Raw genomic sequence first — 27,485 nt, 5'->3', positions numbered from 1 at the left:
ATGAAGACAATGGCTAAACCCTCGATTTAAGTGTTTCTGCCCAGCCTTTTCCGCATCTGCGGACAATTAGCCGCATCAACAATGTAGCGGAGGCGATGACAGGAGCGCACAAGTGGGGCACCTTCGCAGATGCGATGCATCAACAACAGAAGCGGTTACGCACCTGCGTTCCAGCACTCGCAGAAGAGAGCTAGCTTCCAGGCCTCAAAGATTGCAGATGCGATTAAACTCTCGCAGAAGCGGAGCCGCACCTGCGCTCCAAAGTCGCAAGTGCAAAAACACCAGAACCAAACCTGTTTAAAACTATACAAAACATCCGAACCTCGTCCGAAACACACCCGAGGTGCCCAAGACCCCGTCTAAACACAAAAACAAGTTCTATAACCTAAAACGAACTTGTTCGAGGTCTCAAATCATATCAAACAACACCGGAAATATACATCGCGCCAAGAATCGAACTATGAACTTCCAAATCTTCCAACTTTGAAAACCCGTGCCAAAACCAATCAAATCGACTCGGAATGACGCCAAATTTTGTAGACAAGCCCAAAATGACATAACGTAGATGCTCTAACTCTTGGAATCGGATTCTGACCCTGATATCACAAAAGTCAACTATGGGTCAAACTTCTCCATTTTCTAAACATCAACTTTTCCAACGTTCACTGAAACACCTCAATTTACCCTACGGACCTCCAAATACGAATCCAAATGCACGCCTAAAATCCAAATCATAATACAAAGCTGATGAAATCAACCAAAACCCATTCCAAAGCCGTTTACTCAAAAGTCCAATACCGGTCAAATTCTCTTCGCTTAAGCTTCTAAACTAAATTTCTTATCCCAATTAGACTTTGAATCATTCGTTAACTGAATTCAACAATGCACGGAAGTCGATATCAATATTATGAAACTGTTCCAGACCTTATGCTGCTGAACGGAGCTTAAATACCCAAAACGACCGGCGGGGTCATTACATCCTCCCCCTCTTAAAACCATCGTTCGTCCTCGAACGTCCCAAGATTCGCCCCGAAGTCCTCAATTTGCTGAATGCACACTTACAACATACGCCCGCGGGTGATCCCACGCCACCCCAATCCACATAAGCCTGTCGACACCATCTCAACTAAATATTAGCCTTTCTAGCAATACCTAATAAGCCTTAGAGCCAAAATTCTCACCTTTCATCTATTTCTAAAAGACTCGATCCTAAATCCACATCTGATATCAGTCTCAACCAGCTGCATCAACTTATGCCAACAGCCACAGAGTACAACCACACAATATGACACATCACACCTAGGCCCACAGGAACATTTCTGATCATAATATTCGCCTGAAATCAAATTCAGCACCAGCCATAAGCCTCATATTCAATAGGAACCCATTTCAAACCTCCACAACACTGGCAATGATACAATAACCACAAAAGCCACATAGTTAAACACCCAAATCACCAAATCACAGCTAATACTAATGGGCACACACCCTACAAGCTAAAACTCAAGAAGCACATAACGAAAATGACTGAATATGGAAAGAGAAACACATAAGGAACTATCAAACATGCCCGACAAGCACAAATATTTTTTTCTATCAATGCTAATCTACGAAACAATATAACAAGAAAGAATTAAAGCATATAAAAGAATTACATGGATCTCATACTGATATAACTCCCACCGTGGTACACAGCTCGGTCTCAAGACATTAAATCACATGAAATCACAAGGGTCCCGCCCTCAACTCTAAATCACAAGTAGGGTACACATCAAACCAGCTAGAAACTCTCACTAGATCAATTCCGCCACAATTTATAAAACGGCTCCCACACTGATGGAGCATAAACATCACGGCTCGTAGCCAAAACTACTCATAAATCACATCAAGCCTACCGAAAAAAGACAACAAGAATTTACTACTAGTCTTATAACTCTCAACAAGGACTAGAAACTGACGATAGACATGGGCTATCACTCACAGCCCTCCTAACAGGGCAACACATATTATAGTGCTAATCAAGAAACGTACTCATAAGCGGAGCAACAAATAGGGAAACTTGCCTTGATAAGCAGAACTGCAATGAACTACAGATGGTGCTCCTCTATAATCATACCTGAATGACTTTACCTAGCGTAGCATCCTTAAGCCTACTATATGAAACACATCAACGGGTCGGGCTCCCCCTCTTGGGTGCCCTCTACTCACCTGAATACCTCGCGGTGACACATCGGCCCGAAGTATGGGACAATATCTCACCATATGGCTAATATCTCCACACTCAAAGCAACCTCGCTGCTGAAGTGGCTATGGGAACTATTTTGTATAGGTACTTCGAGACTCATGAACACCTGAATCATTATGCGAAGCTTGAAGCGCGAACTGAACTGGCTGACCTACAAAACTTCTACCATCACACACCCTGCCTCCAAAATAAGAACCAGCAGATCTCCTCGGTCTACGGGGCCTCCTCAAACTCTTTCTCCAGATCTTGTCTGCCCTCTCTCTCATGGCCCCGCCTTCCCTCTCTCTACTGGCCTCGCCTGAATTCTCCCTCCTCTATCTCTCGAGACAACATGCCCTCCACCCTCCTAGTAATACTCACGGTCTATTGATACGAAATATCTATCTCCAACTCCCGCGCAATACTAGTCCTGATACTGGGATGGAGTCCCTCAATGAACTGGTGAACCCTCTCCCGAAAGGTAGAAACCAAGTTCGGTGCATGTGTGGACAAATCACTAAATCTGACGGCGTACTCTGATACTGACATAGTGCCCTAGCGCAGCTGCTCAAACTCCACACACCATGCATCCCGAAGGAACTAAGGTACAAACTCTCTCAGGAACATCTCTGAAAACTGAACCCATGAAAGTGAAACTGACTCGACCGGGCTACCCAACTCATATACCCGCCACTACTGATAAGCCGCTCCCCTAAGCTGGAATGTAGTAAAAGCAACCCCATTCAACTCAACACTATCCAGAGTTTGGAGAATGCGATGGCACTCCTCCAGAAAACCATGTGCACTCTCTGAAGCCAAACCACTAAATGTAGGAGGATCCTACTTCTTGTACCTCTCAAGCCTAATCTGCTCTTCTTCAGATGGTGTTGCCCTAACTACAGGATGAACAGGGACCACAGGTTGTGCTACCATGGCGCCTGGAACCTGACCAACATGAACTTGCTGCTCTAGAGTGTGGGAGGTGGGAGTTTGAGTCCCTCCTCCGGTCTGTGAAGTAGCTGGTGCAACTGGAATCAACCCCGCCTAAGCCAACATACCAAACATGCTTAGGAACTGTGCTAAAGTCTCCTAAAGTCCGGGGGTAACTGCAGGCACCTCCGGTACCTGCCCCCCAACTGGAGCTACTGGCGGCTCCTCAATAGCTACTCTAGTAGGTGCTCTAGTTGTGGCACATACTCCTCGTCGACCACTGTCTCTGCCTCCAGCGACCCCTGCTCTAGGAGTAGCATCATTGATAACTGCAGTGCGTGTCCTCACCATCTGTCTGAGAATGGAATGATAATAGTTCAGACATCGAGATCAATAAGCTCTCATGATAGGAATGAAAGAAGTGAGATTGTCCTAATAGTTCTGTAGCCTCTCAAAGATAAGTACAGACGTCTCTGTACCAATCCGCAGGACTCTAATAAACTAGCTTATGACTCGTAGAACCTATAAACCTAGAGCTCTGATACCAACTTATCACGACCCAATTTTCCCTCCGTTGGGTTTTGTGATGGAACCTAGTCTTAAGGACTAGGTAAGCCTAATATTTACGGAAGAACAACAATAATAAATAACATCTTAAAATTCTTCTGGAATGAATCCTTTATACAATGAACATATTCCTAAAACCCAGTAGTACAAGTCATAGGCTCTACAGAGTAAGCTACCATTTCTAAATATAGTTGTTTGGAAGAGAGCAAAAACAATTGAATACAAGTAAGAAGGTGACTCCGAAGCCTGCAAACGCAGCTGCAGGTTTACCTTGAGTCTCGTCAACAATGATCTGCACAGCCACGAACGATCGATACCTGGGATTTGCACCACAAAAATGTGTAAAAGAGTAGCATGTGCACACCATGGCAGTGCTCAGTAAGTATCAAGACTAACCTCGATGGAGTAACGAGGAACAGTCAAGACACCTACCGATCTAATAAACTGTACAAATATAAGCATAGTAACAATGGAGCATGATTTATATATATAAAGACTACACAATATGGCTAACAATACAACAATCACAATAAGGGAAGAAAACAACAAGTAATAGCAGAAATACCATAATAATGACATAGAAGAGCGAGCAAAATCACAAACCCAAATCCTAATTCACAAATACAGTAAAGGTAATCAATAATTTAGAACCTACGATAGTGTTCACATCAGGTCTTAGCCAACAAACTCCACAAAGCACTGAACCTCGGGCAAACTTACAGCTCACGGGTCCCAATACCTGAACCCTAACACCTGGCATCCTATGCCCCCCATCACACCTCATGGTCACGCTGACAACTTACTTGCTAACTAGAGCTACTCTCGCATATATGACATGTAACGAGCGTGTACATCTATACTCAGCATTATTAGGAGAACTTCATATCCAATGGGAGTGTTCAACTACGTATATGCTTGTGCAAGTGCTCTAACATAGTTCCTACCACCTAATAAGCAAAAGGAAAAGAACGGATAGCACGTAAGATGTTTTCTCACAACTTCCACAAGATAAAACTCATACAAGTAAGCGTACCACAACACAATATCAAACAGCAAGAATGCCCCCAGGCCATCACAAATCATCACAATCAATCCCTGACATAGCCCACCTTGCCTCGCCAGGTGTGCAATAATAATATAGTGAATGCCCGCCTTGTTTCGCCACACATGCATCATAATGTTCCCACCTTGTCTCGCCACATGTGCAACCTACATACAAGCATATATATATCTCACCTTGTTTCGCCACATGTGCAATATATCAATAGTAACAATAGCATGGCAGAAGCCTCGTGCAATCCCATAACAACAACAATGACAAAATTAAGAAGTATAGCGAAAAGATCAACTCTATAACTTTAAATCACAAGGAAACAGTAGAACCAGTTCACCAGGGATAACCATAGTAAGGAATGAAAAACATAAAAAGAACAGTTCAATAAGGAAGACTAATATGTAGCAACGCTCCCACAATGTACAAGTCATAATAAGGAAGTCAACACGAGTCACATAGTCCCAAATAAAGGCAAGTCAACTAAGATATAGGTTATCTAAACTCTTTTTAAGATTGAGCAATTTCGAAGGATATTCAATAATTCAATTAATGGTAAGAAGCAGCAGATAATCATCACTCCAGGTAAGACTAAACAATTATAGGATGAGATAATAACAATTTCAATTAAAGATAAGCAATTATGAAAAGATAGTGTACGATAAGAGATGTAAAAGTCTTCAGTTAAGTCAGATAAGGGTCAAGTAGGCAATAAGAATGGATCATGAAACAATAAATTCCAATTAAAGCATGTAGTGGTGAAACTAGCACATAGAACTCAATTACATCAAGAATAACTTCCTACTTAGTGAATATAAGGACCAAAGAACCCTAAAAGACTAACTATCCACAATTAAGTCCGAGCACGCACTTGTCACCTCGCGTACACGGATTACAATCAACATAGAAGACTCAATCCTAAGGGGAAGTCCCCCACACAAGTTTAGGCAAGATACTTACCTCAAAGACGACAGACCGATACTCTAAAATGCACTTCATGGGTGAAAAGACCTCCGGACAGCTCAAATCCAACCAAAATAACTTTAAAACACATAAGAAACTATTCTGAATCATAAAGGCTCAATCTTTAACAAAATTCAAAAATCGGTCCAGAAATCAACACCTAGGCCCACACCTCGGAACCAGACAAATTTTACAAAAATCCGAGTACCCATTCCCATATGAGTTCAACCATACAAAAATTATCAATTTCCGACACCATTTGGTCCCTCAAATCATGATTTTTCATTTTAGAAATTTCTTCAAAAAGCCCCATTTTCCTCAACCCAAAACACAATTTAAATGATCGAAACAAAGGTAAAATCAAGGAATATATTAAATTCTAGGTGAAGACACATACCCAATTGATTTGTTTGAAAACCCCCGAAAGAAGCTCTAAAAATCGAAGTCCAAAACCCAAAATATGAAGACAATGGCTAAACCCTCGATTTAAATGTTTATGCCCAGCCTTTTTCGCATCTGTGGACAATTAGCCGCATCAGCGGCGCCGCAGAGGCGATGACAAGAGCGCAAAAGCAGGGCACCTTCGCAGATGCGATGCATCAACCAGAGAAGCGGTTACGCACCTACGTTCCAGCACTCACAGAAGCGAGCTAGCTTCTAGGCCTCAAAGATCGCAGATGCGATCAGACTCATGCATAAGCGGAGCCGTAACTGCGCTCCAAAGTCGCAAGTAAGAAAACACCAGAACCAGACCTGTTTAAAACTATGCAAAACATCTGAACCTTGTCCGAAACACACCCGAGGCCCCTGGGACCCCGTTTAAACACACGAACAAGTTCTATAACCTAAAATGGACTTGCTCGAGGTCTCAAATCATATCAAACAACGCCGTAAATACACATCGTGCCAAGAATCGAACTATGAACTTCCGAATCTTCCAACTTTGAAAACTCATGCCGAAACCAATTAAATCGACTCCGAATGACGCCAAATTTTGCAGACAAGTCCAAAACGACATAACGGAGTTTCTCTAACTCTCGGAATCACATTCCGACCCCTATATCACAAAAGTCAACTATGGGTCAAACTTCTCAATTTTCAAAACTTCAACTTTTCCAACTTTTAATGAAACGCCTCAATTTACCCTACGAACCTCCAAAACCGAATTCGGACACAAGCCTAAAATCCAAATTACAATACAAAGCTGCTGAAATCACACAAAACCAGAAATACAAACCAAAGCTATCACAAAATCGTGCCTCGAGTTGGCTGGAACAGAGGCTTCGAGGCCTATTTAGGGTAGTTGATAGTGAGCTATTGATGAAGAAACAATGATAATGGAGGCCTCAAAGATGGCCTTTTGCCATTAATAATGAGCAATAAATGAAGAACAATAAGTGAACAATGAATGAAGAATGAAAGAATAAGCAATAAATGTGTAGAACAATTGTTTAAGCAAAGAGCAGAGAATGTTGTATTGTATTCGATAGTGCGTGTGTTACAAAATGACAAGGGTCCCTTTTATATAGGAAGGGGGATCCTTACATAGTACATGTCTAATCATGACGGGCAAATGCTATTGGTATAGCTATATAATGGTTCAGTATAGATTTATACTATTCTTTGCAGACTCTGTCAGTCCTCATCACGTGCCCTCGGGGGTCTTCCGCCTTTTCATAATGGTCGTCGATTTTCATGCTGCCTCGAGGTACGTCATGACGAGTCATTGAAATGCCCTGCCAAGGCGAATGCTTTGAGAACGAGCCTTGGGTTGCGCTTTGATCCTATCGAGGTTGGGCTCTAGAATGCCATGGAAGCCTTAAAATCGGCCTTCCCTGATTTTAAGCATATACAAAAATATTTTGTATTAATGTCTCAACTTGTTTCTTATCTTTTAGAGTTGCAAGATACTCCTTGCAGTTTCTCTTCTAATGCCCTTTCTTCCTACAGTGAAAACATTCAGCGTCATATATTGACTGTAAGATCAAATCTTCAGAAAGCTCTTTACCAAGCTTGTACCCCAACTTCTCAAGTTCTTTGGTAAGATCAATTACATGATTGACATGGAGTCCAACTGGAGAGTTTTCAATGTCCAGCTGTGTATCAACCATCTTTTTAAGATATTCAATGATTGTAGTTGGATCCATATTCGGATGCTTCCTCTGGAGTACAGAACTCATACAAGCGAGAATGATGCGTTTAATAGCAAGGCATTCTTCCAAGTATTTCTGATAAACCTTGGTGCCTTCAATATCATTCTCTGGTGAGACTAGCTTTGCAGGCTTATCGATCACATCAATGAGTTTTTCATGCATGAGAACAATTCTCAAATTTCTATACCAGTCATCAAAGTTGGCCCTGCCAATTTGTTGGTCTCAAGTATTTTACGCAGTGATATAACAGACATATTGAGAAATCTAAAATATAGAAGAGAAAAGGGCAATAATATAAGAACAAATTTACATATATAATAAAGATATGGACTTTTATCTAAATGATATTTTCACTAATTATTATTTAAGAAATCTTTATTTATGTTAGTGGAGAAAGGAATCCTTTCAACAATATATATGAGCCCCTTGCAAGTCAAGTCATTTCACACATATATTTTAAAAGTAGGTACTCTTACCAATTGCATCTCCATACAATTTTTTTAAATAGCTCTATGTCAAATAGTCCTCTGGTAGTCAGGTCGATCTTATTGGCATAGTTGAGTTCAACCATCATGATAACAAAGAACTTATTAAATTTTATACTTCCTGGGTAGTCCAGGCATCTAGTGTAAACTTAAATAATTCTTTCAATCCATGCATCTAATGCAATAAATAATTTTAACATATTCTCAAACTATAAGTCTCTTGGTTGTCAGGCCGCTCCTTGTAAACAAGAAATAAATAAAATTATTTATTTTGATGGATAGATCTATAATAAAATATCTTATATTTTATTATTTAAGAACTCAAATTTAGTAAGAGGGAATTGTTACTAAAACAACTTTTAATAATTTGAAGATCAAATCTTTCATAGCATTTGAATTTAGTTCAAGTTGTCTACATACTTAGTCCTAAATTAATTTACATCACATGTAATAAATAATTTAAAATTATGTAACGAACGAGCACAATAAAAACAAAATTCATCATTCTTCTAACATGTTTCTTCTATATCACATATATCAAAATAATTCATGACAGAATATTTTTATTAATTAATATCTCATGAACTAATAATAATTATCATAACAGTAGAATCTAATAACCTATTATAGATTACCTTCATATCTAATACAAATTTAAAATTTAAGTTACAAACTATTTCAATTGTTTAACTTATATGTATACATATTTTATTCACAATAAAATAATATCGATCCATATGCATTCAAACAATTTAACTGTTGCATAAGAAACATGTATTATGATTTCAACTCTTCAAATATAATCTTAAAATATTTCGTAAATAAATTTTAGACACAATAAACCACGGCTCGGATACCACTAAAGGATTGCATATAGATATTCGTAACACGCAGCGGAAGACAATAACAATCCTAGTGAGATCTTTCGTGTTTAAAATTTATTTACTTGTCAAAGATCGAATTTAAGACGTACCTGGTGATGAGAACCTCGTTTAAAAATTTTCTTCGATAGTGCGAAGACTTTATGCGTATCCACATCGAGACTGATCCTTGCTATCAACTCTTTGATCAATGAAACCCGTGAACAAATTGAATGAAAATATTGTGTTGAAATGTTTCTCAAAAATCTCAACTAAAAGGTAAAAGAACAAGAAATATTTTTCTTGTAATTGTATTTTCTCTCTTGGCTTTGTATTGTACTCTCACTTTCACAATGTATGCGGTAAAACAGGGGGCCCAATTTCCCCGTCATTAGGTCGCCTCGCAGGCATACTTCTCGAGGCTCGAAGCTGAGGTTGAGACCCACCCTCGGGAGTTGTCGGGTACCGGCCGCGGGGGGCATTGTGTACTAATGGCTATAATACGGGAGAGGGAAATTCCCTAGGCACATGGCTAAGACTGACAAAGTCGGTCTGCCCAGAGACTGTATCAAGGTGTCGCATCTAGCCGTCCCATCTCCATACCTCTAGAATTAATGCATTTTGTACTATGTTGGATTTCCCCTCCTATATAAAGGGGATCCTCATCACTTTGTAAAGCGCGGTTGTTGCTCCAATTATTCTACACGAAATATACAAGAACTATGTCCTCTCTCCCTAACACATTCTCTCGATACTATTGCTATTGCTTATTACTTTCATACTTCTTCTTCATTTATTGCTTATTATTGGCCATAAAGATCCTCCCTTGATTATATCCTAATTGTTAGCCCTTTTACCCCCGGTAGCTCAAGCCCGAGCCCAAGCATCGACCTCGAGGCCCCTCATCGGTCAGTCCGAGGCCCGAATAGCTAGCCCCTCGGTTTGATTATAACTCTGCTTTAGTTCGTATTTCGCCATTAAGCTTCACATATCTAGTATCAACTGCTTTAACAAATAACATAAAAATAGATCACGTATTTTTAGAGCCCCATTAACAAATTTAATTGTTATTATCATTTTCACGGTAAACGGTTTGGCGCCCACCGTGGGGCTAAAAATAATAGTGATCATTTTCTTGCTGGTTTCTTCACACAACGCAAGTTATCATTCACACTTTTTCTTGTCCAATATCTTCAATTTCAGGACAAAATATCTGGCTCGATGAACAGAGTGGGAAACAACAACCTCGAAAATAGCAAAGAGAAGGACATGACATCTCCAGATGTCGGTACACCAGCAAACTCAACCGGGGCGAAAGGGGAGACTCTCCGACATGACGTCCAAATGATTATTGGAGGAACCAACGTTCCCCAAGGACCCGTGTTCAAACGGACGAGAACGTCCACCACGGAAGAGGGACCGACCCGAAACCGCGTGTCCGAAAATACCCTCGTATTCAGCGAGAAGGACCTCGAGGCCATGATAGAACTGCATAATGATGCACTAGTGATCTCGTTTCTTTTAAACAATACCAAGATAAAACGCATGCTCGTGGATCCAGGCAGCTCGGCCAACATAATTAGATCAGAGGTAGTAGGACAACTAGGGTTGCTCGATCAAGTCGCCCATATCCCTCGAGTCCTCCACGACTTCAACATGATCGGCAAAGTAACGAAAGAAGAGATCACCCTCCCGATTGAGACGTCCGGCGTAATCCAGAACACCGAGTTGCAAGTCATCGACGACGACATGAGGTACAATGCATTACTCGACAAGCCTTGGATACATAGCATGAGGGAAGTACCGTCAACCTTACACCAGGTGATAAAGTTTCCCACGAAATACGGCATCACAACCATACATGGAGAACAGCGGGCAGCGAAAGAAATGTTCACAGTCCACCATAAGGCGTCGATCCCCATGTTCCCGATCTCGGATGAGGTTAGGAACACACAGACCCCCGAGGACGACGAAGAAGATTTCTTCGCTCCTCGGACCTTCGTCGCTCCCGAAGAATCGGACGCGACTAAATCGACAGTCGAAGAGATGGAGCAGACCATTTAATCGAATACCTCCAGGATCGTAAGGTATACCTGGGAACAAGGTTCACCCCCAAACTCAGGAAAGGGTTCATTCAATTTCTTAGTAACTATATCGACTGTTTCGCTTGGTCCCACTTTGATATTATAGGAATTCCGCCGGAAATAACCTTCCACAGGCTGAGAGTCGATCCCAAATTTAAGCCCGTAAAGCAGAAGAGAAGGCCACAGTCTAAGGTAAAACATGCCTTCATCAAAGAAAAGGTATCAAAACTTCTTAAAATCAGATCCATTAGGGAGGTAAAGTACCCCGAATGGCTGGCCAACGTAGTAGTAGTGCGAAAAAAGGGAAACAAACTAAAAATGTGCGTAGATTATAAAGACTTGAATAAGGCGTGCCCTAAGGATTCCTTCCCATTGCCTAATATTAATCGTCTGATCGATGCTACGACCGGCCACGAGATCCTCACCTTTCTCGATGCCTACTCAGGGTATAATCAAATCCAGATGAACCCCAAGGACAGGGAAAAAACCTCGTTCATCACAAAGTATGGTACCTACTGCTACAATGTAATGCCATTCGGGCTAAAAAATGCAGGGGCAACACACCAGCGCCTAGTTAATAAAATGTTCGAGCATCAAGTAGGAAAATCAATGGAGGTATATATTGATGATATACTAGTTAAGTCCCTGCGCGCAGAGGACCATTTGACTCATTTGCAGGAAACTTTCGACATCCTCAGAAGTTATATCATGAAGCTCAACCCCGAGAAGTGCTCCTTCAGAGTGGGCTCGGGCAAATTCCTAAGCTTCATGGTATCAAACAGGAGGATCGAGATAAATCCCGACAAAATAAGGGCCATTGAAGAAATCACGGTGGTGAACAATGGAAAGGCCATCCAACAGATAACAGGGCGGATAGAGGACCTAGGCAGATTCATATCAAGGTCATCAGACAAGAGCCATCATTTCTTCTCCTTACTCAAAAGAAGAGCAACTTCAAATGGACTCCAGAATGCCAACATGCCTTAGAGGAACCAAAACGACGCCTGACTAGTCCACCTTTATTGCACACACCAAAGGAGGATGAAACACTATACCTGTACCTGGCCGTGACTGAAATAGCGGTAAGCGGCGTACTGGTTTGAGAGCAGTAAGGTACACAATTTCCTATTTATTATGTAAGCCGAACCCTGGGAGACGCCGAAAACCGATATCCCCATCTAGAAAAATTGGCTCTCGCGCTGATAAGCGCCTCCCGAAAGCTGAAGCGCTATTTTCAATGTCACTATATCTATGTTCTGTCGACGTACCCCCTCCGGAGCATACTACATAAACCCGAGCTATCTGGCTGATTGGCCAAATGGGCCATCGAACTCGGAGGGTATGATATCGAGTATCAACCTCGAACAGCCATCAAGTAACAAATTTTGGCGGACTTCGTGGCCGATTTCTCACGCTCCCTCGTACCCGAGGTAGAGAGGGAACTTTTATTAAAATCAGACATGTCTTCCAGGGTATGGACCCTATTCACAGATGGCGCCACAAACATAAGAGGATTCGGGCTCAGTATAGTCCTAAAGCCGCCCATTGGCAGCGTAATCAGACAATCCATAAAAACAACAAAATTGACTAACAATGAAGCTGAGTACAAGGCTATGATTGCAGGTTTAGAACTGGCCGAAAGCTTGGGAGCCGAGACCGTCGAGGCGAAATGCGATTCGCTCCTCGTAGTAAGCCAGGTGAATAGGAGCTACGAAGCTCAAGAAGACAGGATGCAGAGGTACTTGTACAAAATCCAAATCGCTCTGTATTGCTTCAAAGAATGGACCTTAGTCCACGTACCTCGAGAGCAGAACAGCGAGGCTGATGCCCTCACGAATCTGGGATCTTCTGTTGAAAAGGACCTAATCCCCGGGGTTGTTGTCCAATTGTTTGAAATCTGTGGTCGAGGAAGGTCACGCAGAGATTAATTCTACCAGTTTAACATGAGATTGGAGAAATAAGTATATTGATTATTTAAAAGATGGGAAGCTGCCCGCAGATCCAAAAGAATTGAGGGCCCTGAGAACCAAATCAGCCCGATTCTCGCTCGACAAAAATGAGACTCTATACATGAGAACTTTCAATCGCCCCCTGGCGGTATGCCTAGGGCCAAGTGACACAGATTACGTACTCCGAGAAATTCACAAGGGTACTTGTGGAAATTATTCCGACGCCAACTCCTTGGTCCGGAAGGTGATCAGAGCAGGCTACTATTGGGACAGCATGGAAAAAGACACCAGAGAATTCTTCCGAAAATGCGATAAATGCAAGGCAAGAAACAAGAGACTTTTTAAGCATTGCTATTCTTCCCGGAAGGTTTATAGCTTGCAATATGTAGCATTGTTAGGAGCAAGGCTAGTACACTTTTTTGTATGTTCTCTCACTATGCTCAGTGAGGTATGCCTCTGCGAATCGTATAAAATTTACTAGTTTAGATCATGCCAATAAGAAAGATGGCGTATCAGATTATACTTGACGCTGAGAAACTGATAAATCCTATGGAAAATAACACCTTTTATGAAATTTAGACAACAAACAGAAGAAGATAAGTGATATTGATTTATATGGTGACTTCAATGCATTGAACCGTTTTCATTCAGTCCATCTGCTCTTCTGTGAAAATGCATAGACATGGAAAGATGGCCAGGTCACTTCGATATGATCAACAAGGTGAATAGCAGTTAATGAATAGCTATTTTACATTTATGTTTAATTTCCAATAAGCATACCTTAAAACAAATGGAAAGCCAAAGAAAATCACATTTCTAGGAGACACCTAACAAGATCCCAGAGAAAAATTAACTACACTTATAGCAACTGTTCATGTCCAAGAAACCCTACTTTAATTTTCTTGTTTTCTTTTTCCTTTTTTCAGATATGCATTTGCTTATTCTCGGTCAATGATTACGTGTTGAGAAGATGGAGAAACATTTTTAGCAGAATGCTCAGAAGCAGCAGCCAGTCCCTGCAACATTCTTAGAATCTCAGTAGTGTCCTCCAAATAGTACTTGGCCTTACTAGGTTTCTGGCCAACCGTGCAAGCAAACACTTCAGCCACTGGTGAAAGTGACGCACTTGCTACAGCACTCATTATCACCTCAAACATATCCTCATCTGATCGATCATCCCCTATGCAGAGCACAAATTCTGAAACCGTTCCTTTCTGCTTCATTGTTTCTAGGAGACGTTCTGCTACAAGACCTTTGTTGACACCCTAGGCGGTCGAAATGTACATTCATGACAAATCATACCATCAATTTAAGTTAAAAAGAAAACATAAGGACAAGATATTCCAGTCAGAAAAGAGTGGAGTGCCTTTTCGTGAAGAAAAGCAAGTGATCCAATTTGACAAAGGATAATATGTAACAGCCATCAACTATCTTTGGGAATTCACCGTGACAGAGGTGAACTCATAATATTCACACTTCAGGAAGCCAAAGTAAGGTGACATGATTTAGATAATGGTATGAAAAGACATGATTTATAGTGTGAAAGCTATTTCAAGAGAAGCATGCTTAGTTCTAAAATAGAGTTGCTACACTTTTGAGCTCTAAACACAACTCTTTTAAGTTTTTTCCAAATGTGATTACTGCCCAAATAAAGCTATAAAGCTATCATATTTATTACTCCCTCTGTGGCACAAATTTTAACAAGGAAATGAAGACTTTTGAAAGTTGTGGCGATAAACAATCCATAACATTTGTGTGGCAATAAAAGCTTCTCATTAAGGACATATAGAAATGTGTCAATCTTTTTGGAATAGAGTAATAAGGAAATAGTTCCAAACAAAGTTGAATAGAGGGAGTATAAGTTTCAATAAAGGCCAAGTTCTTAAGGTTCAGTATTGTTGATTTATTTCTTAATTTTCACATAAGGAAGCAACAACAAATTTCTGTAAGTTATCTGGAGAAAGAACTCAAGTTGCTTATGCGAGAGGCCATAAGCAACTTTGATGGTCAGAAATATGTGGGAATCATGGATGTTGAAGCAATGACTAACAAGGAAGGGCTCGATTTGTAGACCTTTTCACCAGCTATAGATGCATGCAAGTGCTTCAAGTGAGAAATGTGAAAAAGATATCATACTGCTCACCTGAGGCTTAACTTCTACAATGTACTGGCCACTCTTGACAGTAACCGGTTCATTTGCAAGAACGCTTTCCAAGTGATCTAGTAGCTCTTTTGCCTGACATGAGCCAAAATCTGGATCAGCGTATCGGTAATTCCAAACAAGCGTGCTTTCCTTGGAATCTATGAAAGAGCCATCAGTGGTTTCTGTGTAGAGACTCATTACGGGCTCAGCAATCTGCTTCCAATAAAAATCTACCGCTGCAACACAAGTTTCCCATTCGGCATCATGATTTGGCCTGAAAAAAAATTGTTTCAACTTCATAGAGAAACCAAAGCATCAAGCACCAAGAGTAGGTGGAGAAAGGTAAAGTTCAGTAAAAGCATTCCTCTCTACCAATTTCCCCATGAACTGAGCTGTGTGCAGACACAAAACAGACATCTGTGGAAATTGAAGAAGACTGCCACCTTAGGAGGAAAACACATATACACTCAGACAGTTAAGATCTGTTTTCACCATAAGCAAATTATTACATTATAGAAGCAAGACCTAATTCATGAATTGTTTATCAGATTGGCATAGTTGATTTGGTCAATCATGAGTTAAATTTAAAACACCAGGATTCAATAGAGATGATAAAACAGTTCTTTCTTTTATTTTTGTTAAACCGGTAACAGCTTATAATCACACCTCAACTTGCATGCGAGTTGAGCATCTGGAGCTATGGAAGTTCTAACTTCTAAGGCATTACTGCACACGTTTGTGTCAAGGGTGTTCAACATCAATTATATGTTCATAAATATCAATACAGGGCCTATATACAGTATAATTCTCCGACGAAGGGTGTTTGGGGTGACCATCCTTCCACCACTGAAGCTCCACCACTGGCCCACTAGTTATGGACCTTCACCAGTTTTGCTACATACTAGAACATGAATCAAAAAATGGTTAAACCAAATTGCCACTATCAATGGCTACATGTTTAATATTTCAATAATCTACACAAGCCAGTTTCTCTATTACTAGAAACTCTTTCTTACTCTTTCATTTAGTTCTCTTCCATTTTCAAGAATCTTAAACACCACAGTGCCCCTCCCCTGGTCCTCACAGACCTTAAGCAAGTAAAAACAAGAAAGAAGAACCAAAAGTAATACAGCAGAAGAATGAACAGCAGAAAAACTAACGTCACCTACTTAGTTGACTAGTAGCACAAAGATAGATATAGAAAGTGGAATTTAGCTTCACACATAAACTTGAACGGTAACTCAGCAAGCTTCTGCCTACCTTCTGTTCACTGACTGTATTTAGACTCAGAGTTAGATGTTTCCAAAATATTGCTAGCCATCTTATCAGGTTCTCCTTAAGCCTAGATCAATTCCAGTTCCTTGCATTCTTAATGTCTACTCTTCTGCTTAATCTTTATTTGACAAAGTCAGAAAAACTGTGTACTTCCAGTTAGAACACTTTGCACACACCGCAGCTTAAGATTTCGTTAGTGATTAGCCACAATCTTTTTACACCAGTCGAACGAATCACCTTAATAATGTATCACTTGGGGGATTAACAGTAGAAAACAACACGGTAATTGCAGGACATAAAAGATTTACCTCACAAAATAGCCATGCTCTGCTGCAAGTCCTAGTGTTTCGCACGAAGAAAACCACTGAGTTAAAGTCTTTGTGTCTTTTCCACTAACAATGAAAACGATATTCTTTGGATCCCTGCACAAGTTGTTTAAGATACTAACGACCTCTGCATTTGGGCCCTTGCTAATAGAGTTTCTCACTGTCATTGTACCATCATAATCCAAAAGGATTGCACGGTTCTTTGTCCTTTTGTAAGCAGATACAATATGCTCAACTGACAGTTTCCGGAAGCTAGGATCCAAAGCAATCACACGGAACCCTAAGCCAAATCCAATACCCCAACACCTCCTCCTCACATGATCCCTACATGCTCTTTCTAGATCTTGCAAAAAGCTCTGAGCCCAATATGCCACATCATGAGTGCACACATACCTGTAGTGCTTCTCATGACGCATCTGCATCTCTTCCTCGGAGACAACTAAAGCAGAATCCATAGCCTCAGCAACAGCATCAATATTCCACGGGTTGACCCTTATCGCACCACTAAGAGATGGAGAGCAACCAATAAACTCAGAAACTACCAACATGCTCTTCTTTGGTGCTGTTGGATTCAAGCCCAAGGTAGCATCAAGCTTCCCTGTTCCTTGCCGGCATATAACATATTCATAAGGTATTAGGTTCATTCCATCCCTTACTGCAGTAACGAGACAGCACTCAGCAATAACATAGTAAGCAATGCGTTCATAGAACTGAAGAGGTGTATCAACCACGATAACTGGTTCATAGCCAGTCCTTCCAAAATTCTGATTGATTCTCTTTACAGTTGCATAAGTTTCAGCCCGGACTTCCTGCACATCTTTCCCTCGGCCTCTGGCAGGATTTGCAATTTGAACCAAAACCATTTTACCTCTCTTGTCAGGATGTTGAGAGAGCAGTTGCTCAAACGCCAAAAGCTTCAAGCTTATTCCTTTGAATATATCCATGTCATCAACTCCAAGTAAAACTGTCTGACCCTGGAATTTATCTCGTAGCTCTGCAACCCTGGTCTCTGTCTCATGCAGGTCCAGCACAGATCGAAGTTGACCCATATGTATTCCAACTGGTAAAATCTTAATGCTAACAGTGCGGCCATAGTACTCTAGTCCTATATAACCTCGTTTAGATTGATATGAAATCCCAAGCATTCTACTACAACAAGAAAGGAAATGTCTTGCATAATCAAAGGTATGAAAGCCTATCAAGTCAGAGTTCAAGAGTGCTCGTAGAATTTCATCCCTTACGGGCAGAGTTCGGTATATCTCAGAAGATGGAAATGGGCTATGGAGGAAGAATCCGAGCTTCACTCTGTTAAACCTCTTCCTCAAGAATGTTGGTAGCACCATTAAATGGTAATCATGAACCCAAACGAAATCATCATCAGGACTAATCACTTCCATTACTTTGTCCGCAAAGATTTTGTTCACTGAGACATAAGCTTGCCACAGGGAACGATCAAATCGACCACCAAGATCCGGAGACAGAGGAAGCATGTAGTGAAACAAAGGCCACAAGTGCTGTTTGCAGAAACCATGATAGAATTTACTGAACAACTCAGGTGGTATGAAAGCTGGGACACATTTGAAAGTTTCAAGCAAAGTTTGTGCAACATCATCTTGTTCACTTGGGTCAATTTCTTCTTTGAGACAGCCGATGTAAATCACTTCCACATCTTCTCCAAGACCATCTTTGAGCTGTAAAAGAAGGGAATCTTCATCCCAACTGAAGTTCCAGCCTTCCTCACCATCTGTTCTCCTATATGCTCGAAGAGGGAGTTGATTCCCCACGATTATCATCCGCTCTTGAGAAATCGATGAAGGAGCATCGGAGGCATTACTTCTATTTTCATCATCAAGCTCAGATAAAACCCCAGCTACAGTTGCAACCCTGGAAAGCTTCCTACCACTTCTACCAAATGTTGGTGAATCACCAGAAGTAAGATCTAGCAAGTTGGAATATGACCTTGAAACCATTATTTGCTATTTTTTTTTTCTTTTTCTTTTTTTGTTCCTGTAATCAGAAAAGATTTTTCCTCCTTTGCTCAATTGATAAGTTCAAGCTATATAAATGCATGGAAAGAATAGATTGAGAACAGAAAACAAGCAAGAATAAGACTCAGGTCATTGAGAATGTACAAACGGCAAACAAATCATTCTATTATATAGCAAGGGTCCCACTATATGGTCCACGAGAGACTCATAATCATAGCATTAAAGATCAAAGCAGAGGGAAAGCGCCCCCTCCCCCCCCCCCAATCCCCACCTCCCCCAACCCCAAAATAAAGAAAGCAGCTCAGCTAAAGCACAAGAGGACAAAATGAAAATCAACAACTTGAACCAAAGTTTTGAACTTTGATACAGAATGAACCTCAAAAATCTGAAGACAAACAGAGATATTAATAAATAACAGAGGTCTAGCTACCATCCTGAAGGATAAATCTGATGGCATATGCAAAAACCAAGCGGTAAAAACAGAAGGTTTTGAGAAACAACACTACAAAAAGCCAAAGCTCCAACAAGAATTTACCTCAAAAGGGCAACCAAGAAACAGACCAGATACCCCACATGTTAAGCTTAGCAAGAAAAATAGAAATGCAAAAATTACTCCATCTTCAAGCAAAAAAAATTTTGGTTTGCAGAAAGATTATACTTGCCAAGAGAAAAGGAAACATTACACCCCACTCAAAACAAGAAAATGGATGGTGGTGAAGAAAGTGCTATTACAACTGGTTGCAGATAGTGGCCATGCAACAAAGACCTAAAAAGCAAAAGAACATTATAACACTCAAAAAATATTATAGCAGCCAATTCAGCTGAGGATCAGTGGAATAAAGAAAAAAAAAAGAGCTTACCTTTCAAGAAAACCAAAGAATGGTTTTTAGAAAACCCAAAGATTCCCACTATGAATATCTTAAGATTAGATTCTCTTTCTCAAAGCAAAAACAATGGCATCAAGAATAGGCTTTTTTCTTTCTTTTTTAGCTTGTCTAAATGCACATATGATACATTTTTGCTACAATCATCATCACTACAGTACTAAAAACCCCAGAAAAGGTGGTGTCTTTGTATAAGGAATTTGATTCTCTCTCTTTCTCTCTCACACACTTTACACACATGAAACTGTAAAAAATTGTCTTTGGTGAAAGCAAGAAAGAAGTGAACAGCGAGCTCCACTTTCTGGTATCTCTATATTTGCCTTCTTCTTTTCTTTTTTTTTTTGCATTAAAATATGGCTTGTTGGACTATAGTTTACAGTGTTATTAAAGCAATTATATAGAAACTTAAATTCATATGAGTTCTATATCCACGCGAGTGATTCAGCGCGTATAATCACGCTAAATTATTGGATTTAGGACAGCCACTTGGACTAGTGAAATGAGAACGTTTCCCGGATGTTTGGGTTGTTGGCGTGACTTGTCGGAGAGAGTAAAATTTACGCGCTATTATATCGAATGGGATACGAATTGAACACCATTTCCTCGGCTTGTCCGCTAGGTTTCCTTAATGTGACAGACGAGTCGTTGTAAATTTCAGGAGTTCTCTAATGATGCGGAGAACTCGATACTTTGTTTAAGTAGTGCACTTAAATTCGAAAATTACTTACATGAACTATCAGATTTAATTACGAAAAAAATAAAAGATTTAACTTTAGCATTATAAATTGAATAAGAATATTACTTAAATCACTTTTGGCAATATATTGGGTCCAATCCTCTTAGACCTAGCATGAGAGACCATTAGCATGTTTGGCCAAGCTTCTCCCAAGGCCAAAAGTATTTTTTTTTTTCAAAAATACTTTTTTTCCTCAACTTTAAGGTGTTTGACCAAGCTTTTTGAAAAAAAAATGTTTTTTGGGAAGAAGCAAAAGCAATTTTAACTTTTCTTCTTACCAAAAATACCATTAATAAAGAAGGTGGTGAAGAGGAGAAGAGAGCGAACAGTGAGAGGTATAAGGTAGCTAGGAAGGAGGCGAAGATGGCAGTAACGGAGGCTAAGACGGCAGCTTTTGCTCGTCTGTATGAGGAACTAGGGAACAAAGGTGGGGAGAAGAAGTTATTCCGACTCGCTAAGGTGAGAGAGAGGACGGCTCAGGATCTGGACCAAGTGAGGTGCATAAACGATGATGACGGCAAAGTTTTGATGGAGGATGACCAGATTAAGAGGAGATGTCAGACCTACTTTCATAAACTTCTAAATGAAAAAGGGGATCATGATATTGTACTAGGTGAATTGAAGAATGCCGACAGTCCCATGAGTTAAGTTATTGTAGGGACATTGAGGTCGATGAGGTCATGGAGGCAATGCGTAAGATGAGAAGGGGCAGAGCTACCGGGCCAGACGAAATTCTGGTTGAACTTTGGAGGTGTGTGGGTAGAGCAGGCTTGGAATGGCTTACTGGGTTGTTTAATGTTATATTCAAGACTAATAGGATGCCTCAAGAGTAAAGGTGGAGTACAATGGTTCCGTTATATAAGAACAAAGGCGATATCCAGAGCTGTAACAACTATAGGGGTATCAAATTACTGAGTCATGCCATGAAAGTTTGGGAGAGAGTGGTAGAAATGAGAGTGCAGAGTACAGTGTCTATTTCAGAGAACCAGTTCGGGTTCATGCTGGGGCGTTCTAGCACAGATGCTATCCACCTTATTAGGAGGATGGTGGAACATTACAGGGATAGACTAGAGAAAGCATACGACAGGGTTCCTAGGGAGGTCTTATGGAGCTGCTTAGAGGTTGAAGGGGTCCTGGTTGCCTACATTAGTGTGATTAAAGACATGTATGATGGAGCTTAGAATCGGCTTAGGACAGTAGGAGGCAACTTCGAACATTTTCCGGTTGTTACGGGATTGCACCAAGGGTCTGCGTTCAGCCCTTTCCTATTTTCCCTGGTGATGGATGCACTAACTCATCATATTCAAGGGGAGGTGCCATGCTGCAAGCTATTTACTGATGACATAGTTCTAATTGACGAGACACGAGGCGGCGTCAATGAGAGGCTAGAGGTTTAGAGACATGCCCTTGAATCTAAAGGTTTCAGGTTTAGCAGGACGAAGACGGAATACCTCGAGTGCAAATTTGGGGCCGAGCCGACAGAAGCGGGAGTCGAAGTGAGGCTTGACTCTCAAGTCATTCCTAAGATGGGTTGTTTCAAGTACCTTGGGCCAGTTATTCAGGGGATCGAGGAGATCGACGAGGATGTCACACACCGTATAGGGGTGGGGTGGATGAAGTCGAGGTTAGCGTGGGGAGTCCTGTGTGACAAGACAGTGCCACCATTACTAAAAGGTAAATTTTATAGAGCAGTGGTTAGGCCGGCCATGTTGTATGACACCGAGTGTTGGTCGGTTAAGAATTCAGACATCCAGAAGATAAAAGTAGTAGAGATGAGGATGTTGAGGTGGATGTGCGGGCATACAAGGATGGATAAGATTAGGAATGAAGATATTCGAGAGAAGGTGGGCGTGGCACCGATGGAGGACAAGATGCGGGAAGCAAGACTCAGATGGTCCGGGCATATTAGAGGAGGAGCACTGATGCACCGGTGAGAAGGTGTCAGCGACTGGCTGTGGTGGGCACGAGGAGAGATAGAGGGAGACCTAAGAAGTATTGGGGAGAGGTGATCATGCAGGACATGGCGCGACTTAGGATTACTGAGGACATGGCCCTTGACAGGGAATTGTGGAGGTCGAGCATTAAGGTTGTCGGTTAGGGGGGAAGTTGTGAATATTTCTACAGTGCACTAGAGTGAGACTAGCCAGTTAGAAGTTAGTCTTAGGTTGCTACTGATGCAGGGCTTTATCTGCTGGATATTATTATACCTTCCATCTTTTTCGTATTTCCTATATTTCTTATATATCTATTTTATTGTTATACTGATTTTGGATAATCGTTGGAGGAGAGTTTAATCACCACAAAAGTGTAATAATTCAGGAAGCGTTGCTACTTCTTCAATAAGATACGTAAGGCAGTCTTCTTTCTTGGTCTATTTTTATGTAAGCACTTCTTTTAAATAGTCCACATGTGGTAAGACTAAATTGTTCTAAGCCTCTCTTGACAAAGATATTCATGTCTTTATTCATTCTTAGCGGTGGCATTTTCCTTCATGTTTGAAATATTCCCGGATGGTGTCGTGAGGTTGTGAAATGTAATTCACTCTAAGTCTAACCTTGAGACCCCTTGAAATTGATCATGCATTACACTTATATATATATATATATATATATATGTATATATATATATGTGTATATATATATATATGTATATATATATATATATGTATACTATCGGGTACGACACCTATTATACAACCAATGATCAATTGGGTATAATGAATCATAATGTGTGATATGAGGTTATTGAGTCCTCTTGAGGCCGACTACACCGAGTCCTCTTGAGGAAAGGTACAATCGAGATATCCTAAGGCCGGGTATGATCGAGTCCTCCATGAGATCGGGTACGACTAAGTCCTCTATAAGGTCGGGTACAGAGTGATGTGATATGGAATATTACCGAGCCCTTGTGTGGCCGGATAGGACAGAGTCCTTTTCAGATAGAGTACACTGAGTTCTATTGAAACCGGGTACAACCGAGAGCTCTTGAGGCTGAGTACGATATATGACATGATATGCCCCAAGAGCGGCTGAATGATGGCTATACTGTGTGATTAATGCATAGGACCAATGATTGGCCTCACTTTCACAAAATTCACATACAATTATGATTCATGGTTTCCGTAGTATACACCCCCGGTGGCTTGTCTTCGGTATTCAGGTAGACGTGATGTATTTCGTACCTCTTTTATTTTGTCTTTGTTTTATGTGCCTTATCAATCTTATATACTCAATACATTTTTCGTACTGACGCCCCTTTCTTTTGGTCGCTGCGTTCAAGCCCACAGGTACATATTGATCTAGTGAAGTCCCATCCAAGTAGGATGCTCATTTCTATTGTTGGTTGTTGCACTCCACTTTCCGGAGTAGCTGTTCAGAAGTCAATAGGTACTGAGGTATATATTCCAGTCATTTTGGGTACGATGGGGCCCTATCCTGACAAAGATATGTACTTTAGTTTGGTACTCTTAGAAGCTTGCAGACTAGTGTTTGGGTCTATATAAAGTTTAGTTATGACCTTGTTGGTAACAGTTGTGTGTGTGTGTGTGTGTGTGTGTGTGTGTGTGTATATATATATATGAAATGTTGAGACTTCTTCCTCAATCAGTGGTGATCACTTAAAATTTAATACTGTACTTGGAGACCTTATCGGCCCATATTTCATGTTATTGGGGTCTAAGCCTAGATATGGTTCACACGTGACTTCGGGTTTCGTGTGCCGGTCGCACTTCCCGAGGTTGGGGTTTGACAAACTTGGTATCATAGTTGGTTTGTCCTAGGGAGTCTGCAAGCCATATTTAGTAGAGTCTTGTTTATGAGTACGTCGTGCACCATACTTATAAATAGAAGGCTACGGGATATCTAGGGTGAATACCTTTCTTTATGCTTATAGCGATGCCTACCACGAGATGTTAGGCAATTGTTCAGGGATTGAATAAAGAAGCAGGAGAAAGTACCAGCTTGGTGCCACCTGCCCCTATGGGTCAACATGGACGTCACGATAAGGGTGATACTCAAGTTTTGAGAGCAACACTATTGCCTCTGGAATAGTATAGAGAAACTAACATACCCCCGATTTTCTCCCGCAATTGTTCCTAAACAGGACTTAGATATGAGAAGTGTTGTGCAACTGTTAACTCAACTAGTAACCTCACAGGCCCAGCCTCCGGCCCCTGGTACTCCGGATAGGGCAGTTAGCGCGAGAGTTCGAGATTTTATTAATCTAGATCCCCCAATATTCACCGGAACAGATCCAAACGAAGATCCTTAGAACTTTTTAGATCAGATGCAGCGGACTTTACGAGTTATGCATGCCACTAATACCGAGTCCATAGAACATGCCTCCTATAGATTGGGGGATATTGTTGTGACTTGGTATGAAACATAGGAACAGTCTAGGGGACCTCTTGCACCACCAGTAGGATAGAGGGAGTTTTCTGAAGCATTTGTGCAGCAATATTTGCATATTGAGCTTCACCGAGCCAGGCAAGATAAATTTTTACGTTTGGAGCAAGGTAACATGAGTGTTCGAGAGTACAACATGCAATTTAACTCCTTGGCCAAGTATGTCCCTTAGGTTGTGGCAGAGATGAGTGATAAAGTACATCGATTTATAGGTTGTTTGGGACCATATTTGATTTATGAACGTACCACTACTTCTCTGAGTCTGAATATGGATATTACTCGTACTCAAGCCTATGCGCAGAACTTGGAGGATCATAAAAGGCTATAACGAGCCGCTCAAGAGCATGATTGGGGCCAATATAAGAGAGCCTGGTCTACATGTGATATAGGTGAGTCTCGCGGTAAGTTTAGACCTCCTTTTCCTCGTCATCTATCTTATCTGATGGCTAATGCAACGTCACAGTCCTAGGGTCAGCGTCATGATCGAGTCACTTATTCTGGTCAGAATCCTAGAGGACAGAGTTCACAATATAATGGATACCCTAGTAAGATGAGGCTCACGGTGTTGCATTGTAGACGATGTGGTAGAAATCATTTTGGGCATTGCCGCCAGGGTTCAAACCTATGCTATTCTTGTGGGAAGCTCGATCACATTATACATTTTTGCCCAGTGAGAAATATGGGTAATATGGTGCCGCTAACAGGATCTGTAGCAGCTTCTTCATCATCAACACGCCCACATGAGCAAGGCATGCGACCATTAGGAGGTAAAGGTAGAGGCAGAGCATCTAGTTTGGGTGGACCACAGAATTGCATCTACTCATTGTCAGGACGATAGAATCCAGAGTCATCACCAGATGTGGTCACATGTATACTACTTATATTCTCCAGTAATATGTATGCATTGATAGATCTAGGTTCCACTTTGTCGTACATTTCTCCATTTGTTGCTGGTAAATGTCGTAAGGAGCCTGAATTATTACATCAGCCATTCAAGGGCTGAAGAATTCATATCTGAGGTGTGGAGGCAACAACTTCAACTCCAATACGGGAGGTTCCTCGATTAAGGGCTTTGTTGGTGAAGTCTTTCTGTTATCAAGATCCAAGGAAAGTTTACAGAGCTCATAGGAGTAAGAACACATTCCTTGTAAGGCATTGACATACTCTACCAAGCCTTCATCCTCAGTCACATCATGGTTCAGCAATACAACTTCCAAAGGATCCTCCACATTGATCATGGCATTCGTGTCATCAACTATCACCTCCGTCACCAGGTCCACAAAATAACAAACCTTAGTACTATTCGACTGCCTCATTGATTTGCACACGTGGAAGACAACTTTTTCGTCACCTACCCGGAAGGTGAATTCCCCTGCTTCCACATCAACCAATGCCTTCCCTGTTGCGAGGAAAGGCCTTCCCAATATTATCGGCACCTACTTCGTAGTGAAAATCAAAAAATCCGTTGGTAAAATAAACTTGTCAATTCGGATAAGAACATCATCAATAATACCAAGCGGCCTCTTCATTGCTCTATCGGCCATTTGCAATCTCATTGAAGTAGCTCTCGGTTGACCAATACCCAAATTTTTGAATATGGAGTAAGGCATCAAATTTATACTTGCTCCCAAATCACCCGAGAAGCTACTCACAGAGGAGCTGGGAGAGGGTCTGGAATATTTTCATTGGTCTGGCGGCCTCTTCTTTGGGATTGAGATACTAGAGGCACCTTATCTTCACCATTATCATCTACATCCTCCCCCGGGATAACATATCCGATAGGATCATTGTTTGCCATTTTGTACCTGAATCGATTAACTCACACAAGTTAGTAAAACAGAAGGAAAGAAAAATAAAACACATAACTAGTAGATAGATAGCCAAACCCATTTAACTCCCCGACAACAGCACCAAAAAAGTGATCGGCTACAACCTACACCACTATAAAATGGCAAGGATTAGTCGATGCAGCTTTTACCCGAGAGGTCGGGATCGATTTACATAGGGAGTTAATGTTAGTTGGGAATTGGATTTCTATCTAACCTAGCTGCAAGTGTTGCTTTTAATTTCACTTCTAAACATGTTTGGATTTGTTTCTATACTACTTTTAATGCTATTGATTGCTGAAAATAAACTAAGTACAATATTTTTGTAAGGTTTCCTCAAGTGATGAAAAGCACTAGGAAAGTGACTTACACCTAGGCGAGTATCTAATGGGATCTAAAATTTAGGACAAGCTTGTTATATTTGGGGTCGTGATATAACCTTTACATAAAATTACTCACATAGACCTCTCGGTAGTTTGAGTGACTTTACCCTAATTAGCTTTCTCAAGCCCAATTGGGTGTTAAAACAATGCAAGTAAAATTAGCTCAAGTCAGGTATTACTATCTCTAGGTTTAACCCTTTAATTGAGGCTATCAATCTCTTGAGTGCACCCCAATTCCTCATTAGCCTAATTTTC

At 40.9% G+C, this 27,485-nt stretch overlaps 1 protein-coding gene across 2 annotated transcripts; it reads right to left on the bottom strand.

Moving 5' to 3' along the window:
- Positions 1-13,976: 13,976 nt before the first annotated feature.
- Positions 13,977-20,224, bottom strand: LOC104236320 (alpha,alpha-trehalose-phosphate synthase [UDP-forming] 5). 2 transcript variants are annotated; one of them, XM_009790223.2, is made up of 4 exons: positions 19,859-20,224; positions 16,993-19,017; positions 15,410-15,683; positions 13,977-14,531 (listed from the first exon to the last, which is right to left on the bottom strand). In XM_009790223.2, exons 2-4 carry the CDS (start codon positions 18,978-18,980, stop codon positions 14,205-14,207), a joined length of 2,589 nt encoding a protein of 862 aa, XP_009788525.1. In that variant the 5' UTR covers positions 18,981-19,017; positions 19,859-20,224; the 3' UTR covers positions 13,977-14,204. The 2 variants fall into 2 exon arrangements, with proteins under 2 accessions (XP_009788525.1, XP_009788526.1); XM_009790224.2 differs by lacking the exon at positions 19,859-20,224 and adding an exon at positions 19,534-19,834.
- Between the last annotated feature and the right edge of the window lie 7,261 nt (positions 20,225-27,485).

The sequence above is a fragment of the Nicotiana sylvestris genome, chromosome 8 (genome assembly GCF_000393655.2).
Source record: "Nicotiana sylvestris chromosome 8, ASM39365v2, whole genome shotgun sequence".
In the NCBI taxonomy this organism is placed as follows: domain Eukaryota; kingdom Viridiplantae; phylum Streptophyta; class Magnoliopsida; order Solanales; family Solanaceae; genus Nicotiana; species Nicotiana sylvestris.
Note: the sequence above shows the minus strand (reverse complement) of the source record. Positions and strands in the feature narration are given on the sequence as shown.

Bases quoted from the DNA above. Each gene is read 5' to 3' on its own strand.
- LOC104236320 (XM_009790223.2), bottom strand. From the start codon at position 18,980: ATGGTTTCAAGGTCATATTCCAACTTGCTAGATCTTACTTCTGGTGAT. The intron at 15,684-16,992 runs GTAAATCTTTTA...ATTTTTTTTCAG, and splicing joins GAGCATGGCTATTTTGTGAG to GCCAAATCATGATGCCGAAT. The intron at 14,532-15,409 runs GTGAGCAGTATG...TCGACCGCCTAG, and splicing joins TTGTAGAAGTTAAGCCTCAG to GGTGTCAACAAAGGTCTTGT.